Genomic DNA, 20000 nt, shown 5'->3' with positions numbered 1-20000 from the left:
TCTGTTGATTTTAGGTGGCTACTGCAAAAATGCTTGTCCAAGATCCTCTATATGACATTAATAGTCTGCGGTTTTTATGGATCATACTGCAAAACAACCCACTAGTCAGTCAAAGGGATTATATATTAAAGGAGCACTCTGCTGTTTTAAGGAAGATACTGCAAAAAAAAAGTCAAAGATCCTTAATATGAATGAGTGCTGTGATGTTTTTTTAGGACCTATACCCCAAAAACACTAGTCAAATATCCTCTATATCACAGAAGCACTCTGCTGTTTAAAATGAACTGTAGTCTGTCAAATATTCTTTATACAATAAGATTCTTTATATAAAGAGTCGTTATGACTAGAACCAGGAAATATGACCACACAGTCAGTGCTTAGTCACCACAATGGTTTCCGGTGCTCAGAGAACAGACTTTAAAACAGCTCCGCTTATGCACAAGTATTTTCATGTCCCTGAGCCAAAGTACATCTCTGTCATCTTAGAACCATATTAACCATCTCGGCCTCGGAGTACCTCAGGGAGTGGTCTCCTGCTGGTGCCCAGAGTTAGGACCAAACATGGTGAGGCCGCATTTCAATTTTGTGCTCCTAAAATCTGGAATAGCCTTCCAGAAGACATGAGTCAGGCCTCAAAATCGGCAATGTTCAAATCCAGGCTGAAAACACTTTTATTTAATTTTACATAAAGGTATTTTATCTACACTTTGATTTTATATTTATTTTTAATATGACTTTTATAGTGATTGTATTTTAGGATTTTAATTTGAATTATGGTTATTTTTATGGTTATTTTTCTCTTCTAATTTTCTGTAAAGCACTTTGAATTGCCTTGTATAGCAATTGTGCTCTATAAAAAATGATTGTCCAAGATTGTCTTTATAACGCTATGCTGTTTTTAAAGACCTACCACAAAAAGACTACTCAAAGATCCTCTATATGACAGTAGTGGTCTGCTGTTTTTAGGAATTAGCTATTGTGCTCTGTAAATAAACTTGTCTTGCCTTGCCTTATATTACAGAAGCTCTCTGCCGTTTTAAGGAAACACTGCAAACAAACACAAGTCAGTGAAAGATCTACATTATCAATGAGCAATCTGCTGTTTTTAAGGACCTACCACAAAAACCCCAGTCACAAATCCTCTATGACAGGAGCACTCTCACCTGCTGCAAAACAATGCTTGTCCAAGATTGTCTTTATAACATGTAAAAGCACAATACTGTTTTTAAAGACCTACCACAAAAAACACTATGAAGATCCTCTATGACGGTAGTGATCTGCTGTTTTTAAGAAGCTATACTGCAAAATATGCTTGTCCAAGACCAATATCCTGTATATCAAAAGGAGCGCTCTGTTATATTGAAGAACTTACTGCAAAAAACTAGTAAAATATCTTCTTTATGACATTAACAGACTGTTTTTAATGATCACACTGCAAAACAAGCTAGTCAGTCAAAGATCCTTCATATTACAGAGGCACTCTTCTGTTTTTAAGGAACACACTGCACAAAAAAACACTAGTTAATCAAAGATCATCTCTATTAATGAGCACTCTGGCATTTAAGGAACATACCGCACAAAAAACACTAGTATAGAATAAGAGCTTTGCTTCCTCTAAAAGACAGTATTGAGCAGCTGTTTTTAAAGATGCTCGTGCAAAAAATGCTTGTCCAAAAGGAGCGATTTGATGTTTTTAAAAACCTATAACTGCTAGTTAAAGATCCTCAAGTCTATACAACAGGGTCGTTCTGATGTTTTAAGAAGCTACAGCAAAAATCGATAGACAAAAATAATCTACATGACAGGAGCGCTATGCTGTTTTAAAAGATGTACTGCAAAAACACCTGTCAAAGATCTTTTATGTGACAAAAAGTTCTGCTGTTTTCAAGGTTTCACTGCAAAAAGCGCTAAACGCAAGGGCGGGCCTAACTGTCGGGTTGAGTCCGGTTGGATGGCATGGGTCTCGACAAACAAACAGACAAGTTTGCCTTTAAGGAAATAGAATCTCTCGTGTGTAATGATGGCATTAACTCATGTTCCTGTCACCTTATATGACCCTCAGGCCACAACAACCTGAGCCAATCAGAGGCTCTGCACTGTGCCGCGCCATCCCTTGTTGACTCAACAGAAAAAGGCGAGAATTCTGCTTCCAGGGCCAATTTGATCTTATGATGAATCATTTTCACATTTACATACAATGACTACTGTGCTGGAGTCAAGCAAGTAAACAAGAAGTTTTCCTGCCACAAACTAGGATATTTATACCAAAACTAACATTACCTGCGCTTGCTGTGAGATCTATCAAGTCCCCCCAGATTTCAACATATTTTCTGAGATTTCAGAATTGTTTTGCTTTGGCTTTGCCTTTTTGTGCGTGTGTGAAGCCACCTCAGAACAGTAGCGGTGTGGGAACGAAAAAAACAACAACCATAGAACAGGAAATGGAACCTTTTGCAACACAATACTGTACGTACAATATGGCTAATTCCACAATATGGTGAGAAAAGGTAAAGCAGTAGCATAGAGACAAAATCATGCAGTGCACGTTCTGGCTGCTCAGTCCAAAATGGCTAATTCAAGAATAATAAAAAAGTTACGTGTTTGTTTTAGCTCGCAGTTAACTTCTCTGCAGTGGAAAATGTCAAAAAAGTAAAACATAAAATTTTAATGTGACTTGCCGTTACAAGTTTTATTGTTTCTGTGAATGCGTCTAGACCAGGGTTGTCAAACTCATTTTAGAATTGGGGGCCACATGGAGAAAAATATACTCCCAAGTGGGCCGGACTGGTAAAATCACAGCATGATCATTTAAAAATAAAGACAAATTCAGATTGTTTTCTTTGTTTAAAAATAGAACAAGCACATTCTGAAAATGCACAAATCATAATGCTGGGTTTTTTATACTTACATGTTGTGGCAATAGTATTCTACCTTTATTTGTTATTTATACTTTCTGAATAAATTATGTGATAATGTTCATCAGTCAACTCATTGGTGTTAATTTTCAATCTATCAAGATACAAAAATAATATACAAATCAAATTACAGGATGTTATTCATGTAGTTTGATGTCATTTATGTAGTTTGGTTACATCATGTGGTTTATTTGATTTTTTTTTACATATGTAGCATAATTTTCAGAGATACAAATAATTGCTATTGCGACATCTAGTGGACACAATTAGAACAGCAGTTTCTTCCGTTCAAAAATTTCGGCTCATTTTTATACTTGGCAAATTCATCCCGCGGGCCGGATAAAACCTGTTCACGGGCCTGATCCGGCCCTCGGCCCTTACGTTTGACACCCCTGATCTAGACAGTGGTGAACATATTTTTACACTTGTATGACCATTAAAAACGCAATTCAAAACATAAACAAAGGTTTTTATGGCTGTGGCTTGACCCTAGGACAGAGGATTTAGTTCACATAAAGGTCCACAATGAATATAACAATGATGCAGATTATGCTGTGGCTGGACATAAGGTAATACAATACCATGTAAAAGTAAACCAATTCATTCATTCAGGGACAAGCGGTAGAAAAAAGGATGGATCATTTTAGGTAGTTTTTGTAATCATTTCCTGACAGGTTCTTGACTGAGCACACTGCTTTCACGCAAACTCATGCCTACACACAGGCACACGCACACGCACACACACACATGCGCGCGTACACACACACTCACACACACACGCACACACAAACACACACACACACACACGCACACACACACACACTACAAAAATTTCCGTTTGAGGTTAAAAACGTAAGCATTCAACAGCACGTGGTGTCTCGAGGAGCTGTGTGATTGGCTCAAGTGATCACCTCACTGCATCGGGCCCAGTTGGTGACGTCACCACAGCCACCCGCAGCAGAAGTTGTGCAAGAAAATCCAAGTCTGATGCCACGTGTGTGTTTTTAAATACACAATAATGCTGCACAGAGGTCATTAATATATTTTAAAAATGATGGTGGGTTTAAAAGCAATTAATGACCTGCAAAAACACTGACAAACACTTCCCCTTTTACAGCGATGAATTTGAGGTTTTAGCGATCTGCACGCTGATTGGCTGGTGGGCGGGCTTAGTTGCTGGTGACGTCAACAGAAGGCAGGCGTCAGCTTTGCGGAGATGTTGTCTCTTTTTGGACTTGGTATGGTCGTTTTCTCAACATTTCTTTAATCGGTGGCAGTATTTTACAGCTATTAAAGAGATTTTAGACTTATTTTTTTTTTTTTTTAAATAATGTCCGCCTGTTTGGTCGTTCACTGCTGAGGAAGTGCTTCGTTGTGTTTGTGTCAGAAGGTAAGATTGTATTTTTAAACAATGTATCTATAATTGGCTTTCCACACACAGTAACGTATACGTTAACATACTTTAAACCATTCTTTATTATCTTGTTATAACTTCCATCCATCTATTTTCTATCGATAGTGTCCCTCAAGTTATTCAATGAGTGTTTCAATTAGGTTTTCGTATTTGATCATTTAACTAAAAGTCAACTCTTCTCAAAAGTGGCACCAATAATAATGTAGAAGTGTAAACAGTGTAAATGCATTTAAAAGCTGAAATCTAAAACAACAATAACAAAAAAACAAGCGATGAGTGTATGAAATGTCTTATTTTGAAAAATATAATGTCTCCATTGTAAATAAAGAATGACTGCTTTCCCTGTCCCTGGGAATTTACATTCCAAAATAATTTCTCCTTTCTGCCTCATCTGCTTCACAAGAATGTTTATTTTAAGACATCATAGCTGGTGTGCAGCTTTGAACATGAGCCCCTTCTCAAGAAATGTGCACTTGATAATGTAAGAACCGGAAGTTTCCAGAGTTAGACTTGCTACTGTGAAACATTTCGATCATGCTTCTTAGAATCAGCTCCTAATGTCCTCCAAAGAAGGTGGCGACGATGGGTGTTAATACCAGTCTTTTGGAAAGTGATCCTAAAAGGCGTCTGGTGTCAGCCGCGAGGATGAATGGAGGCTCTAAAAACTAGTTGATTGCCTTACCCGAGGGGTACAAGTTGCACATTCAAATCCCAGGTTAGTTCCATATAGTCCGCATATTTGTTGTGTTTTCAGTGGGTATGTGGTCAATTCAGACAAGAAAAACACAGTAGCCAGTGCTTAATCATGCATGACAACTTTTCCACATGCAGAAATATAAACAAGACATTGTTTGAGTCTTGCTCTTGAGCATAATTACCCCGTGTCATAATACCCCAAAACTGCCATTTCTTAACTGCCCTTTCCTCAGGTTTTATGTCAGTAACCTCTGACGATAGCTGAATAGGCACACATAATCTGTTAGAAACTTCCCAGAAGTGTCACCATTCAAAGAAAACATAACAGTAGCTTTCCTGGTGTCTCGTCAACACGTCTCTTGTATGACGTCCCTTTCATCATGCCACTCATGCCTTGTGAACTCAAGTGTCAGGCAAACGAGAAACAGTCAGGATCCAATGAAGTCAAAGTGTCAAGTTCTGACCAGCGCCTCTGACCCATACCAGAGAACGGATTCGTGGAATAACCTCACCCCTCCACCTGGTTCCACTAAGTCGTGAACAACCCCCTTCATACTTGTTTTATCTCCCCTACGGTCTCCTCCAGACCCGTCAGACCATGAACTACGTGGGCCAGCTGGCAGGTCAGGTCTTCGTCCAGGTGAAGGAGCTGTACAGAGGCCTCAATCCAGCCACCCTGTCCGGCTGCATTGACGTTATTGTGGTGCGACAGCCCGATGGCTCCATGCAGTGCTCGCCCTTCCACGTCCGCTTTGGCAAGATGGGCGTCCTGCAGTCCAGAGAGAAAGTGGTAAGGAAAACGTTTATATTTTTGGATCTTTTGTGGTTTTTTAATCCAGTTCTTGATTTTAAAGGTGGACATGGAGATCAATGGAGAGCCTGTGGATTTACATATGAAGCTTGGGGAGAATGGAGAGGCTTTCTTTGTTCAAGAAATGGAAAATGATCAGGTACACAAACCGCCATTCCTATTAGCAGTGGTATATTCTAGGGGTGTAACGGTACATGTATTTGGATTTTTTTAGTGCGAAACATAACGGTACAGAGGTGAGTTCCCACACGGACAGGACGCGTAGCTCCCTCGTGTTATAGTTACACGTTTACGCCGTAAACAAATACAGTGCAGTCTAGCAGGAGTCATGGTAGCAGTAACGTAGTGACAAAAGCATGCAGGACACATTGGGAAGGAGACGGAGAAGCCAGAGCTGGAAAACCGTAGTAAACAGGTTTTTTCCGGCCCGCGTGATGAGTTTGCCAAGTATAAAAATGAGCAGCTTTTTTTTTTTTTTAACAAAAGAAACTGCTGTTCTTAATGTGTCCACTAGATGTCACAATAGCAATTCTGTTAGGTAAGCAAACGGTTTATACCGGGGCCAAGCAAAGGTACACAGTAAAGGGTGACTGTGGCTCCTCCTCCTCGGCCCACATGAAACCTAAAACCTGCCGTTTTATGTCTTCTGCTTTGAACACATTGTCATTTGGCACCTTTACCCCCCCAAAATGTCTCTGTCAAACACAAGACAAGTGAACTTAACCCTATTGAATAGTTTTCACCTCTGTTTCTTACGGTTGGTTGAGTTAGCACTGGATTGATACGTGGACATGACAAAGGAGGTATTTGATACCTAGAAGAGTTTACATGTTGTGTTTTTTGTACAATCCCAGAAAGACTGTGATTTAAAGTTTAACCCTGTCTTTGTAGATACACCGCGACCCTGAAAGGGACAAGCGGTAGAAAATGGATGGATGGATGAGATGAAGTCTAAGCTCATGGTGTTTTTGAAACTGCACCAATTTCCTCAGAATTTTCAACAAACTTGAAGTTTTTTGTCCAGAGGATTAGTTGTGATTTGTACGTTTTAATAATGTGATTGTTCTTTGGCTCTTTGGCCAAAGTAAAACAAAGAACACAATCTGGAGTCGTCTCTATTTTTAAGTTATCATGCCATGATTTTACCATTAAGGCCCACTTGGGAATAGATTTACCTCCATGTGGCCCCGGAGCTACAATGAGTTTGACACCCCTGCCTTAGTCTGTCGTTAAAAATGTTTATACTTCGCCTTCCTGGTTAACTACGTAAAGAACAAAGAAAATTTGAAAGCTTTGGTCAGTGTATTTGGTCATTACATTTTCTTTTAATGAATGCAAATTGAAAGACAAATTATTTTAACTTCATTTTAAAATACAAAACATTTAATTGAAAAACAAAGAGTTATTTTTTTCCGCGTCAAAGAGCATAAACTCAATCTAACATGGTTAGATTTTCATTCTATATTTCATGTTACTAAAATTAAAATCACCAGTTAGCAGAAACAAAAAAAATTAACAAAAAAATAGATGTGTTTTTTTCATATTCCGACACCGATATTGGAAGTTGCTTTCTAAAGACAAGACCGTGGACTGGCCTGTAAAAACGGTGTGGTGATGTATCCTGGGTCAGAAAGACCAGATGGTCATGGATCAATATGTCTTTTTTAGTGCTGTTGAATGATTTAAAAAAACAAAAAAACAGATGAATCATACTTTTGAATTTGGATCAATCATAATTAATCACAGTTAAATGATTTGCTTGCAGAATTTCAATACATTTTTAAAAGACACCATATTTTGACACACATTTAGTTTTATTCTCAGAGTTTCTTATACAAACCTTTTTTAAATGATTTATTGTACCGCGAGTCATTGATTTGCTCAGCACCTGGAGACAGTATAGTAAGGATTAAGTGCACGTCTTGAAAGTCTTTGCAATAATATAGCAAACAATGTATTTATGTACACGAATAGATAATGTGGTAAACACACACATAAACAACTTAACATTGTGCACTATTAACATCTGCATTTATTCTTTCCTAACCGGGTGCTTAAACAAACAAGCGTATTTACATTTGGCAGATAAGGATGCTTATCTATTTTTTGTACAGGTAGTTGGGATTACTTACTGGGGTCCAATGGTCTCCGGTAAGCAACAAAAATTCAGCATCAGCCAGTAGTTGCAACTTGTTGTCCTTGTTTGTGCAGTACAGTTCGTTTATCCTTGTTGCACCTCGAAGGTAGTTTGTACGGCGGGTCACCTTTTGGGATATGCATGACATGTTTCAGTTTTCACCGATGTTGAGTGGCCAACATGCGGTGGCTGTCCATTTTGCAAAGACATTGTTTAACTTACCTGTGGTACCTTTGTTGACAACATTTCATTTACACATTACCATTGACGCGGGTAAACTGGCAGCGTTTTGTCGTCCTCTGCTTGTTGTCGATGTAGCGTTCTCGCTCGCGGCACCCTAAAGTGCGTGTTTTGCTTTAAGATGGTAATTTAAACTTGTTGTGCACCGATGATAAGAAAGTTTGTCGTTGCAATACCAACAAATTACCTTAGTTGTATCTAAAGTTTCGTTGGAGTGTGTTTTGAAGCGAAATTGACTGCCGAGCACACCCCTTGGACTCTCATCACTCATATTCTAACTGGAGTGTAGCCTGATAACAAGGCATGCTGCCTTTCGGTTTAAGGTGCAGTCAAAACAAATAGTGCGATTAATCTTCATTTATTTATGATAACGCAATAATTTTTGTTATTAATCACATGCGTTAACGCCTTTAACGTTGACATTCCTAGTTTTCATATATAAACACAGCATACAGCACCACACTGTTTTTGTCTGTCTTTAAACAGCAATTTCCGGTTGCAGTGTCGAAATATAAGAATACATCTGTTTGCACTGCTTTTTTTTATTTCTGCTGACTGGTTGTTTGTTTGTTTTTTCAATATTAAATATACAATTTAAATCTAACCATTTATTAGATTTAGTTGACAATGAAAAAGAAGACCGCTTTTTTTATCAATGGATTTTTTTTTTGTTTCAAAATAAAATAATTTCGATTCCAATTCATGAAACAAAAATGTAATGACTGAAACATTCACTGACCTGTAACCCTGGTTCAATACATTTAATTTGTATAAAATAATTAAGGCTGTTTACACAAAAGAGAAATAGTGTTATGTTTTGCATTTTGGTTCCTTTACTGTACTTAAAATGAACCCTAAAACCAAGGTACGTACCAAACCCTGATTAAGACATACTGTTAACATCCCCTTCTCAATTGCAGGCCTTTATTTAATTAAGATGTTTATTTGAGTGGAGGCTTTTATTCCTACAGTACCAACGTGAGTGTACGGTCCATGCAGGGGGAAATAGCAAGTGTCAGTTTGTGTTCAAATGTACTCGATTTTCTGGGGCTCAGCGTTATTAGAGCGGGTGCCACAATTTGGATTTATATGGTTAGTTGTTAAAGTATACCCTGAATGACGCTAAGAGCTGTTTCTAGTATTGTGCTTCGTCGTGTAGCCAAGGAAACAAAAATGGTGGTGGGGGGGTTTCCAGTTGTCTCATACGCAGCCTTTTGTCACCATATGACACTCAAAGAAAAGATGATTTGAAATTAAAAACACTTTGCAGAGCTGACTTGTAGTTCTGAACATTTGACACGATGGAGGAAAAAATAGTTTAGGTTGTGTGCAGAGTTGGCGAAACTGTCAGAAAATTTCTTCTTTCCATTTTAGCGCAACAGTGTTCCTCTGTTTACCACAGGGCTAGACGCAGAGCTTACTAACCTATATTCAAGGCTTACATATTTAAATCTTGGCCGTCTTTATTCCCGCTTTTCATGCCTTGTGCCAAACAGAATTTGGTTCATGGAAAACTATGAAGGAAGTCGCTGTTCCCACTTCTTGGAATTTGTATTTTCCATCGTCCACGTTCTCTTTGGGGGTTAGGGCATTATGTCTTTATGAGCACGTAACTATGTGTAGAGCTTTAAAGAAATAAACAAGCCCTAAACTGCTGTGGGGGCCAGCATTAACAAGGGAAGCGGATGATTTATTTCAACCGCTGTCAGATTCCTGGGTCTTGGGAAAAGAATCAGAGCAGAGGGGGTTCTTTTCTTGGAACTATTTTCTTGGCAGAGGGAAGTTAAAACGTGACCTCTATTCTCAAAACGCTTGTTCTCTTTTTTCAGCTTCATGTACACACATGCAGAAACTCCTGGAAAGTTCTCTAGTTTCTCAGAGGGAAGTGTAATTCAATATGTTCCTTTTACAGAACTGAAAAATGGGTTTTTAGTTCTGCCTGCTGTCAGATATTATATATTTAAAGTAAGGCACATGTTAAAGACGGCACATGTTAATCATGACCCTAAAGACCCTAAGTATGCAAATAAAACCAAGTTAAAATACAAAAACAGCTGGAAATTCCAGTGCGAATGGCGAAAGAAGTTGCTATCAAGCTGTAACGTGTGTTTAATACATCACAGCATATCATAACAATCCCCAGATTCAAACAAAAGCAAGGTTACATGCAAAAACAGAGCCCAAATGTGCAGGAATTGATTTTGAATGGTGAGAAAGGCTGTCCGCGAGCAAATAAATCGCTATACCACTTATTTATAGGGTTGTCAAGAGTATAAATACATAATACCTACATCGATACCTACTTTTTTCAGTATCGTACACTTTTTGCTTGGTGAGCTATATCCATTCTCAGCGCTTGAGCACTGAGTCAGCGCCAAAGAAGAACGCCTGCTCTTTAAAAATATTTATATATTTACTTATTCGTGAATACCTGGCACGAATGCAAAATTGGCGCTTCCGGTTCGCCCTCGCTCATGCACAAATGAGACTGGAACTGTCAGAGATCTGCCACCACAAGCCCAGAGAGTGTGCATTATCACAACATGCAGAAAACCTCCAGAAGCATCCAACCTAACTTTTATTTTTTTATAAGTGCTAAGAAAACAGTTTGGAGACAGTCTTCCATCGTTTGGAAACTGTCTGAACACTACTAAATTACTTATTTCACCAGAAAGGCAAAGTGGGACCTGGGGCCATTTGCTAAACACAGCTTATTTTTTTATGAGCCTGTGGCACATTGTAGCAATAAAATAAACAAAATAATAATAATAATAATCGATAATAGAGTATATAATGTAATGAGAGAAAGATACAATTGTGATACTATCAACAAATATACATGTATATACTGTATATATTTGAGCCTTTGTATTAGCCTATTTCATTACAAATTACATGATGTCACACTACCGCCATATTGAAATAATATCAAACAATATTGTTGTTTTATATAGTGTACTTGAAGGCTCTGCGCCACTGCTGTTCTTTTTAGAATGTAAAATAGTAAACTATTGTTGTTATTTGTGACCATATATAAAAGTACATAATTGTTTGTTTTGATGTACTTAGTAGCCATAGACCTTTGCTGTTCTTTTTTTAATATATAGTTATCTCTCGGCAGCTGCTACTGCAGAGGTGTCCAAAGTGTGGCCCGGGGGCCATTTGCGGCCCGCAGCTCGTTTTTAATTGGCCCGCGACACCGGCAAAATACAATTTGTGCTTAGGAAAATGGAACCAGACCAAATTCCCCCAAAATGGGACCTGAAAACCAAAATTGTTGTTAACCTGTGCGTCTTTTACATGGTGTTTGATGAACATATGTACACATTTCTTGCAAAATATGGTAAGATTTAGAGTTTGCGAAAGCTAAATATTAATAATAATAAGTATTGATAAAGACTAATTATAAGATGAATAATTGATTGAACTAAATTGTACTAGTTTTTTGTTACGTTTCGTTTTATGTAGTTGCAGAGACAACAGGCAAGTGCAGAAAAGAATGGTAATGGTAAGATTTTGAGTGTGTTAAGCCTTATAATGTAATAATAATACTAATATTGATAAATATTTAAAAAATGAGAATAATTGAATCAAATACTTTGTATTAGTTTTTGTTACGTTAGGCACTCCAGGGTGCAGAGACGGCAGGCAAGTGCAGAAAATAAGTCTTCTTTACCAGAGAAAGGCAGGTGCACAAATGGAAAAGAGACGTATGAAGTGCAAAAGGTACAACGTTGGGGTTCAAAGCAAAATAATCCAGTCCCCCCAAGCATCTTGATTGGCAACCAGGGACAGGTGACGGCGCCAGCGCTCAGCTGGCAAATGGAGGAAAAAAGGACATGGAACAAAAAATAAGAGCGCTGGACAGGAAATCATGCAAAATTAAAAAAAACTAATAATAACTGGCATGTAAGAGGTTTTCGGGTCTTGAATGTACAAAAAAGTACAAAGTGGCCCCTAGAGCCTTCAACTTTTCTGTATGCGGCCCTTGCTGGAAAAAGTTTGGACACCCCTGTGCTACTGCAGTTTAAATTATGTGCAACAATATGTTAAAGCACAGTGATCTTAAACACTTGACAGTTCAATAAAGTAGTGAATTTAAACGCACAAAGGGTTTTTTTTGTTTTTGTTTTATCGTGGTATCAAATAAGTACTGAGAATCATGGAAATTCATCAGTATCGACTATTGAAATTCTGGTATTGTGACAACCCTACTGATTTATACATCACAGAATATCATAACAGTCCCTAATTTCCCAACCTTTATTGAGCATAGGCACATATTATTTTACATTAGAAAAATCTCACGCTGCACTGCCATACATGCAGGTAAATATGCAGGTAAATTATGTACATCCCGCTATCTAGTGGAAACACATTTAATTGTTCTGCTTGTCACTATGAACAAAGATACATTATTTCAGGAAAATAAATACTTGTTCAATTGGATAATTTCCCAGATCATGTTTCATGTGCCGCAGCACAGTGGTTGGGAATCACTGATCTGACCTATTAACTGTCAACAGGAAGTGGTTCCCTCCTACTTGGCGACCTCTCCCATTCTGACGGAGAATATGGTTCTGATGAGCTCGTCCCTGACGGCCAAGAATTCTGGGCCTCAGGTACAGACCTTGGGCTCCGCGGGGAGTGGCGGAGAGACTTGCACGGCGGCGACAATGATAAAGAAGAGAAGGAAGAGGAGGAGGAAAGCCAGGGCAGACACCCTGAAGAGGGAGGAGAGCGGCGACTATTCGGAGGATGAGGACATGTTCACCATTGACATCAGCTCTGATGAGGAGATGGAGATCAACAGGTGAGCAAGAAGAACAAGGAAATGTATTGTACTGCTTGGTGGAGTCATTGGACCCTTTACTGTGTACAAGGCTTACTCCAGCTGCGCTCAACAAATCTGATAAAGCCAATAATACACATGGAAAACATCAGCACGTGATTACTTCCTCTCAAAAATGTAATGTGTGTCACACAAGTATTGGTTGGGCCAACAACAGTCCAGCATGTGCAGAATGTGGGTCAGGCATGCAGCGTCTACTCTCCCACATACTGTATGCTGCTCTCAGAATGCAAGCCCGGTGATATATCATCGCTTTATGTCACGTTTAATATGAGCTGGCACTCGGGTTGTCTTACAATTCTTGACCTCATTTCGGGCCGAAACAACCCAGATATTTGATTATGTAGTTTCCAAATTGTAAACACTGACGTTATTTTTACTGTTAGAGAAAGAGAAAAAGTCTAAACTTGTATCTTAATTGTCATACACTGGAATGTTTCTACATGTTTCGAAAACATGTTGTTGGGCTATAAGTTTCAGCTTGGACAGCTACCGTATTTTTCGGACTATAAGTCGCGTATAAGTCGCACCGGCCGAAAATGCATAATAAAGAAGGAAAAAAAACATATACAAGTCGCATTTTTTGGGGAAATTTATATGATAAAACCCAACACCAAGAATAAACATTTGAAAGGCAATTTAAAACAAATAAAGATAAGTGAACAGCAGGCTGAATAAGTGTACGTTATATGAGGCATAAATAACCAACTGAGAACGTGCCTGGTATGTTAACGTAACATATTATGGTAAGAGTCATTCAAATAACTATAACTTATAGAACATGTTATACATTTACCAAACAATCTGTCACTCCTAATCGCTAAATCCGATGAAATCTTATACGTCTAGTCTCTTACGTGAATGAGCTAAATAATATTATTTGATATTTTACGGTAATGTGTTAATAATTTCACACATAAGTCACTCCCGAGTATAAGTCGCACCCCCGGCCAAACTATGAAAAAAACTGCGACTTATAGTCCGAAAAATACGGTATTTAGGAAAAAAATGTCAGATAAACGACCAGATGAGGGTAACTCCCAGTACGGTGCTGAAGCTATAGTGGCCATATACAGTTAGCTTCTATAGCAGGGGTGCCCAAAGTGCAGCACAGGGGCCATATGTGGCCCATGGCCCTAGATACATTACAAACAACAAAAACCAGCAAAAAAATTGGAAAAACAGCAAGAAACACAATGAGAAAAAGACAAAATGTATAAAATATAAAAAAGTAGTTGTTGCAGAGGTAAGTCTTGACTTTTTTTTTGTGGCTGAGACCAGGGATTTTGGACTCGAAAACGTTGGTGACCACTGAAATAGAGTAAGATTTGGGAACAGAAACACTGTTGTCAACAGATCATACAGACGCTATATCAATCAATCATCAATCAATGTTTATTTATACAGCCCTAAATCACAAGTGTCTTCAAGGGCTGCACAAGCCACAACGACATCCTCGGTTCAGAGCCCACATAAGGGCAAGGAAAAACTCACAACCCAGTGGGATGTCAATGTGAATGACTATGAGAAACCTTGGAGAGGACCGCAGATGTGGGTGACCCCCCCACCCTCCCTCTAGGGGAGACCGGATGCTATGGACGACGAGTGGGTCTAGTATAATATTGTGAAAGTCCAGTCCATAGTGGATCTAACATAATAGTGAGAGTCCAGTCCACAGTGGGGCCAGCAGGAGAACATCCCGAGCGGAGACGGGTCAGAAGCGCAGAGATGTCCCCAACCGATGCACAGGCGAGCGGTTCACCCCGGGTCCCGACTCTGGACAGCCAGCACTTCATCCGTGGCCACCAGACCTGTGCCCCCCCTTCCACAAGGGAGAGGGGGGCAGAAAATAAAATAAATGGCAGATCAATTGGTCTAAAAAGGGGGTCTATTTAAAGACTAGAGTATAGAAATGAGTTTTAAGATGGGACTTAAATGCTTCTACTGAGGTAGCATCTCTAACTGTTACCGGGAGGGCATTCCATAGTACTGGAGCCCGAATAGAAAACGCTCTATAGCCCCGCAGACGCCATCACGTGTACACAGCATCGTCAGTCTCGCAACATGCTGGCTTAGCTGCTACCAAAACAATTAGCCAGTCAAACAGATTTTCTTTCAACAACTAAAAATACAAACTTGATAGTAAATAATAAATGAACCTGTGTGTGACTGTATATTTATCAATGTATTGTGCTATTGACAGTTTAACAATATCAGCACACTGTTTATGTAAAAACTGCACATTCTGGAGTGGCCTTTTATTGTGGGCAGCCTATGGCACACCTGTGCAATAATCATGCTGTTTAATCAGCATCTTGATATGCCACACGTGTGAGTTGGAATGGATTATCTTGGCAAAGAAGAAATGCTCACTAACACAGATTTAGACAGATTTGTGAACAATATTTGAGAGGAATAGGTCTTTTGTTTATACAGTAAAAGTTTTAGATCTTTGAGTTCAACTCATGAGAAATGGCAGCAAAAACCAAAGTGTTGCGTTTATATTTTTGTTCAGTGTATTATTGCTGGTCAGCAGACTATTGCAGCTATATTTTATGCTTTCACAGCCAATGATCAGACTCACGATAGTAAACGTCACCTGTACAAACTTCGAACTTTGTCTCTTCTTTATAAAACACACAGTGCTTAAAATACTTTGGAAAGTTAGCGTCCTCTTGACATGCGCGTAAAGGTAGCAAACAGCCTCTTTTTTGGGGGTCCCACTGAATTTTCCATAGGCTGATACAAATCGCCATTTGTGGGTTCTGGGGACTCACTACATTGGAAACCTATCAGCGTCACTGGTCATTCTGGCATGTGTATAAGTAGCATTATGATTAGTAATATAATTGCATGTGATTAGATGTCAGTCATGTTATGTGGAGCTCTGTACCTGGCATGATGTAGTATGACTTGACTATAAAAAACTGTGGGACAGGGATGTTTAATTGAGGATTGCATAAAGGCTTATGATAGGACTGTGTTTAAAAGTATGAGTGCACGTGTGTTACTGTGCACATTGTTTCAGTGTTAATAGTAAAATTGTGTTATTTAGGACATTTCATATCGTTCCACATTTTTTTCTGTACTACTAAATCTTTTCATTTAGTAGCACCTGTGCCCCTAGTGAATAAGCTAAGCGTACAGCTCTGATATTAGGGCTTTGTCTGTGCTACTTCATCACCTCAAGCTGTTTTGATGCAGTAAACATACTACACTAAGATGCACTACATTACATCACAGTTATTACACAGATTATAAACTATAAAAAGCGAACGTCACACAGTATTCAGAAGCTACAATATGTAAATTAGTTGTGTTAGTTGGTCATCATGATAAGCGATTTTAAATTTAAAAAATAAATAAACAGAATTCTAAACCATCTAATGTAAATTTTGAAAGTAGATTAGCTGTCTAATTATTTCATGACATTTTTTATTAAGAACATTCAAAACATGGTCAAATTTACCTGCATTGTTGGTAATTAATTACAGTACCATGAAAACAAATAATGCTTGTAATCACTTACATTGATTCATGTGCTTTCTGCCTAGCGTTCTTTTAATAACACTCGGTTGCAAATGTGGTTGGGACTAGGGATGTGCCGATACCGATCATCCATTTGTGAGATTGGCTGATATCAGTACTGATACCGATCACATTTATGAACTGTATATTTATCAATTTACTGTGCTATTGACAGTTTAACAATATCAGCACACTGTTTAAAATAGTTCCTTATTCTATTTTATTACATACAAGTATTTGAGCAAAACAAAGTCAATAGTACAAAAGCTGCGATCTGTAACTCATTGAAATCCTTTTTGCCTTCAAATTCTTTCTGTGTTTTCGAGGACCTAATCCCTAACTCTTAATAATCTCGTACTGTAACTCATCTGTTATTAGCTGCTTACTTTACACTTCTAAAAGTTTGCTAGGCACTATTATTTCTGTTGTTTTTTAGCTAGCTTAGGGACTAGCTTGTCTATCTAATAGCAGGACTGCTACTGGCTTGCTCTCAGTGTGTAACATGTTTGACCTCATCTTAATACTTGATAATGATACTTAAGGTATTAAGCAATGCAGTTTATTTGCCACAATGGAGGTGATTATTATTAACTTGGGGGAGCGGCTCCAAACTGTGTGTGGAGATACATAAATAGCTGCAAGCTTGTCAGTCGGGGTATTAAAGATAAACACCATATTAGCCAGAGAGAATCAGTGTTAATGATTGGCATTGAAAGGCATTAATTGGCAATGACGATTATGTACAGTAGTTTTTCAAGAAAACTAGCTGATCGATCGGCACATCCCAGTTGGGACCACACTTAGTTTTGCCCCTTGGCCCTTAGCCCTTCATTTCGGAGAATTGTGACACCATTTGCTTAATGTGAACATGCAAAACGAGGCCCAATGGCGAGGGCAAGGGGGAGAATTGGGATTCAGCCTTAGGCCCCTTCTACAGTAAGGTTATCCAGGGTAAATCCCACGTAACTTTATCCTTGTCCACACACACACAGTGGTCGTTTAAGACCTCCTCCCCCCTCCCCCCCTCCGTCCGCCGGCGCAACGCGATCTAGTACGCATGCGCAGAAAATGCGCACGTCATAGTCACCTTCAGTGTTGCTTTGTGTGCAAGTTCTTAAATTAAATTTAACTTATCTGAACAATATCCAGTGTTGTGGTATTTCAATTAACTGGAATCCAGTGTGCTGTGGGGCCCTATTGTAGTGAATCACACATGAGCCATCATAAATTAATCAAATCTTTAATGGACATGTAAAAGTAAACAATGTGACAAAGAACATTTTACGACAATCAATCTAGGGATCTAGATATCTGGTCAGGACACTCCTCACTCTTTTGCCTTCACCTTCATTGTCCATTCGTTTTTGGTGACTTTATATAATCTGGACCTAGACGTTGAGTCCGCGACATACCTGGCGGACAATAACTGATACGGTCTGCTTTGTCAGTCCAAATGCATTCAATGTTTTCCGTACTCTTCACTCGACGACCAGGTAATACAAAGCACACGCTACCTTTTTTATCACATCCACGGGAGCCCGCATTCTCGTTGTCTCCCCTTCGACAAATGGACAACGTTTTTCGGTAAGTAGAATCACAGCTGACCTGGATATTCGAAAGTTCTCTTGCCGTCTGAGATGTGTAGTATCCGAAGTAGCTGCAATCGAGCGTTTCCTTCACTTAAGGTATTCATGTGTGATTTCCACAAGCGTCTGTACATGTAGAAGAAGGAGAAACTTCCATCTTTCCAGTAGTTAGTTACGGTTGTTATGAAGCTGGCTGTGGCGTGGTCTTTCTGACGTCACTTCCTGTGTGGGGCGCAGTCTTTCTGACTTCACTTCCTCTCCGAACTCAGGTTGTAAACGATCAATTAGTCCATACAGAGCTAAGAGTCGGAGATTCAAGAAATACACGGGGCACTTACCGGTGTAAAAAAATTAACCAAGGAGGGGAACCTTAAACGATGGGTTAGTGTGGCTGGTCCTGGGCTTAGGCTAAATAATTATTTGTTTAAGGAGTTATCCGGCTTAATGTAGACAGGGCCTTAGTTTTTCCCCTTCGCCCTTTATTTCGCCTTACAGGAGAATTGTGACACCATTTGCTTAAAGTGAACACGCAAAAATGAGGCCAAATGGCGAGGGCAAGGGGGAGAATTGGGATTCAGCCTTAGATTGGACAGCTGTGGTGCAGGACCCATGGTCATTATCCTCTACAAGAGGGGACATGCCCAGACAAGGATGGTTTTACTCTATTGTTGTGCAAAAAAACAGTTGTTAAGATACAACAAAGTGAGATGCAAGAAGTGACAAGAGTGAAGCCATCCTTGTCTGGGCATGTCCCCTCTTGTGGAGGATAATACATGTAATGTACATTCAGCATCCTATGAACATGGACTAAGGGAGCGATACATCAAATTGTATTTAGCGCTGTGTCTGCATTTGTTTCAGGATATCGCACAGGGATGTCTTAGAGGCCGGGCCGACAAGTGGTTCTTTCAAACCATCCGGCGTTTACGCTCGCTCCGATGGCGAGTGGAGTCCCATCCAGAGGTGCCTTACTCACTCGCATTAAAATAAGATAATAATTACGTTGTCAAAAAGGTTAATAAAGCTGCTTTTTCCCAGTCCTGGAAGCTCCCGTCCCACCTCCCCTAAGAGTGACTCTGAGCTGGTGATCAAGCCGTCCAGCACAGTCAGTCAGGATGCAGCCATGCACTGGGCGTGGGGCGAGCTGCCCCAGGCTGCTACTGTAAGCATCTTATTTATGCCTCCTTCATGGAACATGAAGCCCATCAGCAATATCCTCTTCCCTTCCTAGCCGTCCTTTCTCTCAATGAAATCCAAGCCGCCGCCACCATCCCCGCCGCCTACCTGTTCCATGTCCATCCCCGTATCGGAGAGCACGCACTTCAGAGTGATTACCCACGAGGACGCGCTGGCGATGGAGACTGACTCCGTGAGGATGGAGACTCAACCCATTACTGCAGAGCCTCAGGGGAGCGTGGCGTCCCGTATGATGTCAGAGATGGAGGAGACAACATCCCGTCCACCTGGAAAGACAGACTCACCATCTAAGAAAAAAGGTAAAATTAAAAAAGTGTTGACCAATCGATACATTATATTGAAAATCGGTATTTTGGTAGACAAACGGAGTCGACATCTTGGCGCTGATGGAGTCTACCTGGATGACATCACGGATCTGGAGCCTGAAGTGGCCGCCTTGTATTTCCCAAAGAGGTATTGCTGATGTCCCAACACTTTTATGTCTATGCGTTCTCTTTTTTCACACTTTTCATACACTTTTTTTTTTTCTCACAGTGATGTAGGCGGGGCGTTGAGGAGCATCTCAGATCCGGGCCTCCACAGCACCAGTCACTCGCCGCAGTCGCACAGCTCGGGAGGAGACAG

At 39.7% G+C, this 20000-nt stretch overlaps 1 protein-coding gene across 4 annotated transcripts in view; it reads left to right on the top strand.

Moving 5' to 3' along the window:
* Positions 1 to 20000, top strand: part of LOC133648545 (phosphatidate phosphatase LPIN1-like) — a 37230-nt gene that overhangs the window by 728 nt on the left and 16502 nt on the right. For 2 of the 4 annotated variants that reach the window (XM_062044739.1, XM_062044738.1), the window contains exons 2-9: positions 5612 to 5815; positions 5880 to 5975; positions 12740 to 13026; positions 19041 to 19142; positions 19218 to 19341; positions 19411 to 19675; positions 19736 to 19829; positions 19911 to 20000. The exon at positions 19911 to 20000 is cut by the window's right edge and continues 95 nt beyond it. In XM_062044739.1, the coding sequence (XP_061900723.1) occupies positions 5612 to 5815; positions 5880 to 5975; positions 12740 to 13026; positions 19041 to 19142; positions 19218 to 19341; positions 19411 to 19675; positions 19736 to 19829; positions 19911 to 20000 (1262 nt within the window). Of the gene's footprint in view, positions 1 to 423; positions 565 to 4126; positions 4306 to 5611; positions 5816 to 5879; positions 5976 to 12739; positions 13027 to 19040; positions 19143 to 19217; positions 19342 to 19410; positions 19676 to 19735; positions 19830 to 19910 lie in introns of those variants that run through there. The other 2 variants (XM_062044740.1, XM_062044741.1) reach the window with 2 other exon arrangements.

This window comes from Entelurus aequoreus, linkage group LG04, assembly GCF_033978785.1.
Source record: "Entelurus aequoreus isolate RoL-2023_Sb linkage group LG04, RoL_Eaeq_v1.1, whole genome shotgun sequence".
In the NCBI taxonomy this organism is placed as follows: domain Eukaryota; kingdom Metazoa; phylum Chordata; class Actinopteri; order Syngnathiformes; family Syngnathidae; genus Entelurus; species Entelurus aequoreus.
The sequence above is the reverse complement of the archived record's forward strand: the minus strand, read 5'-3'. Positions and strand labels throughout refer to the sequence as shown.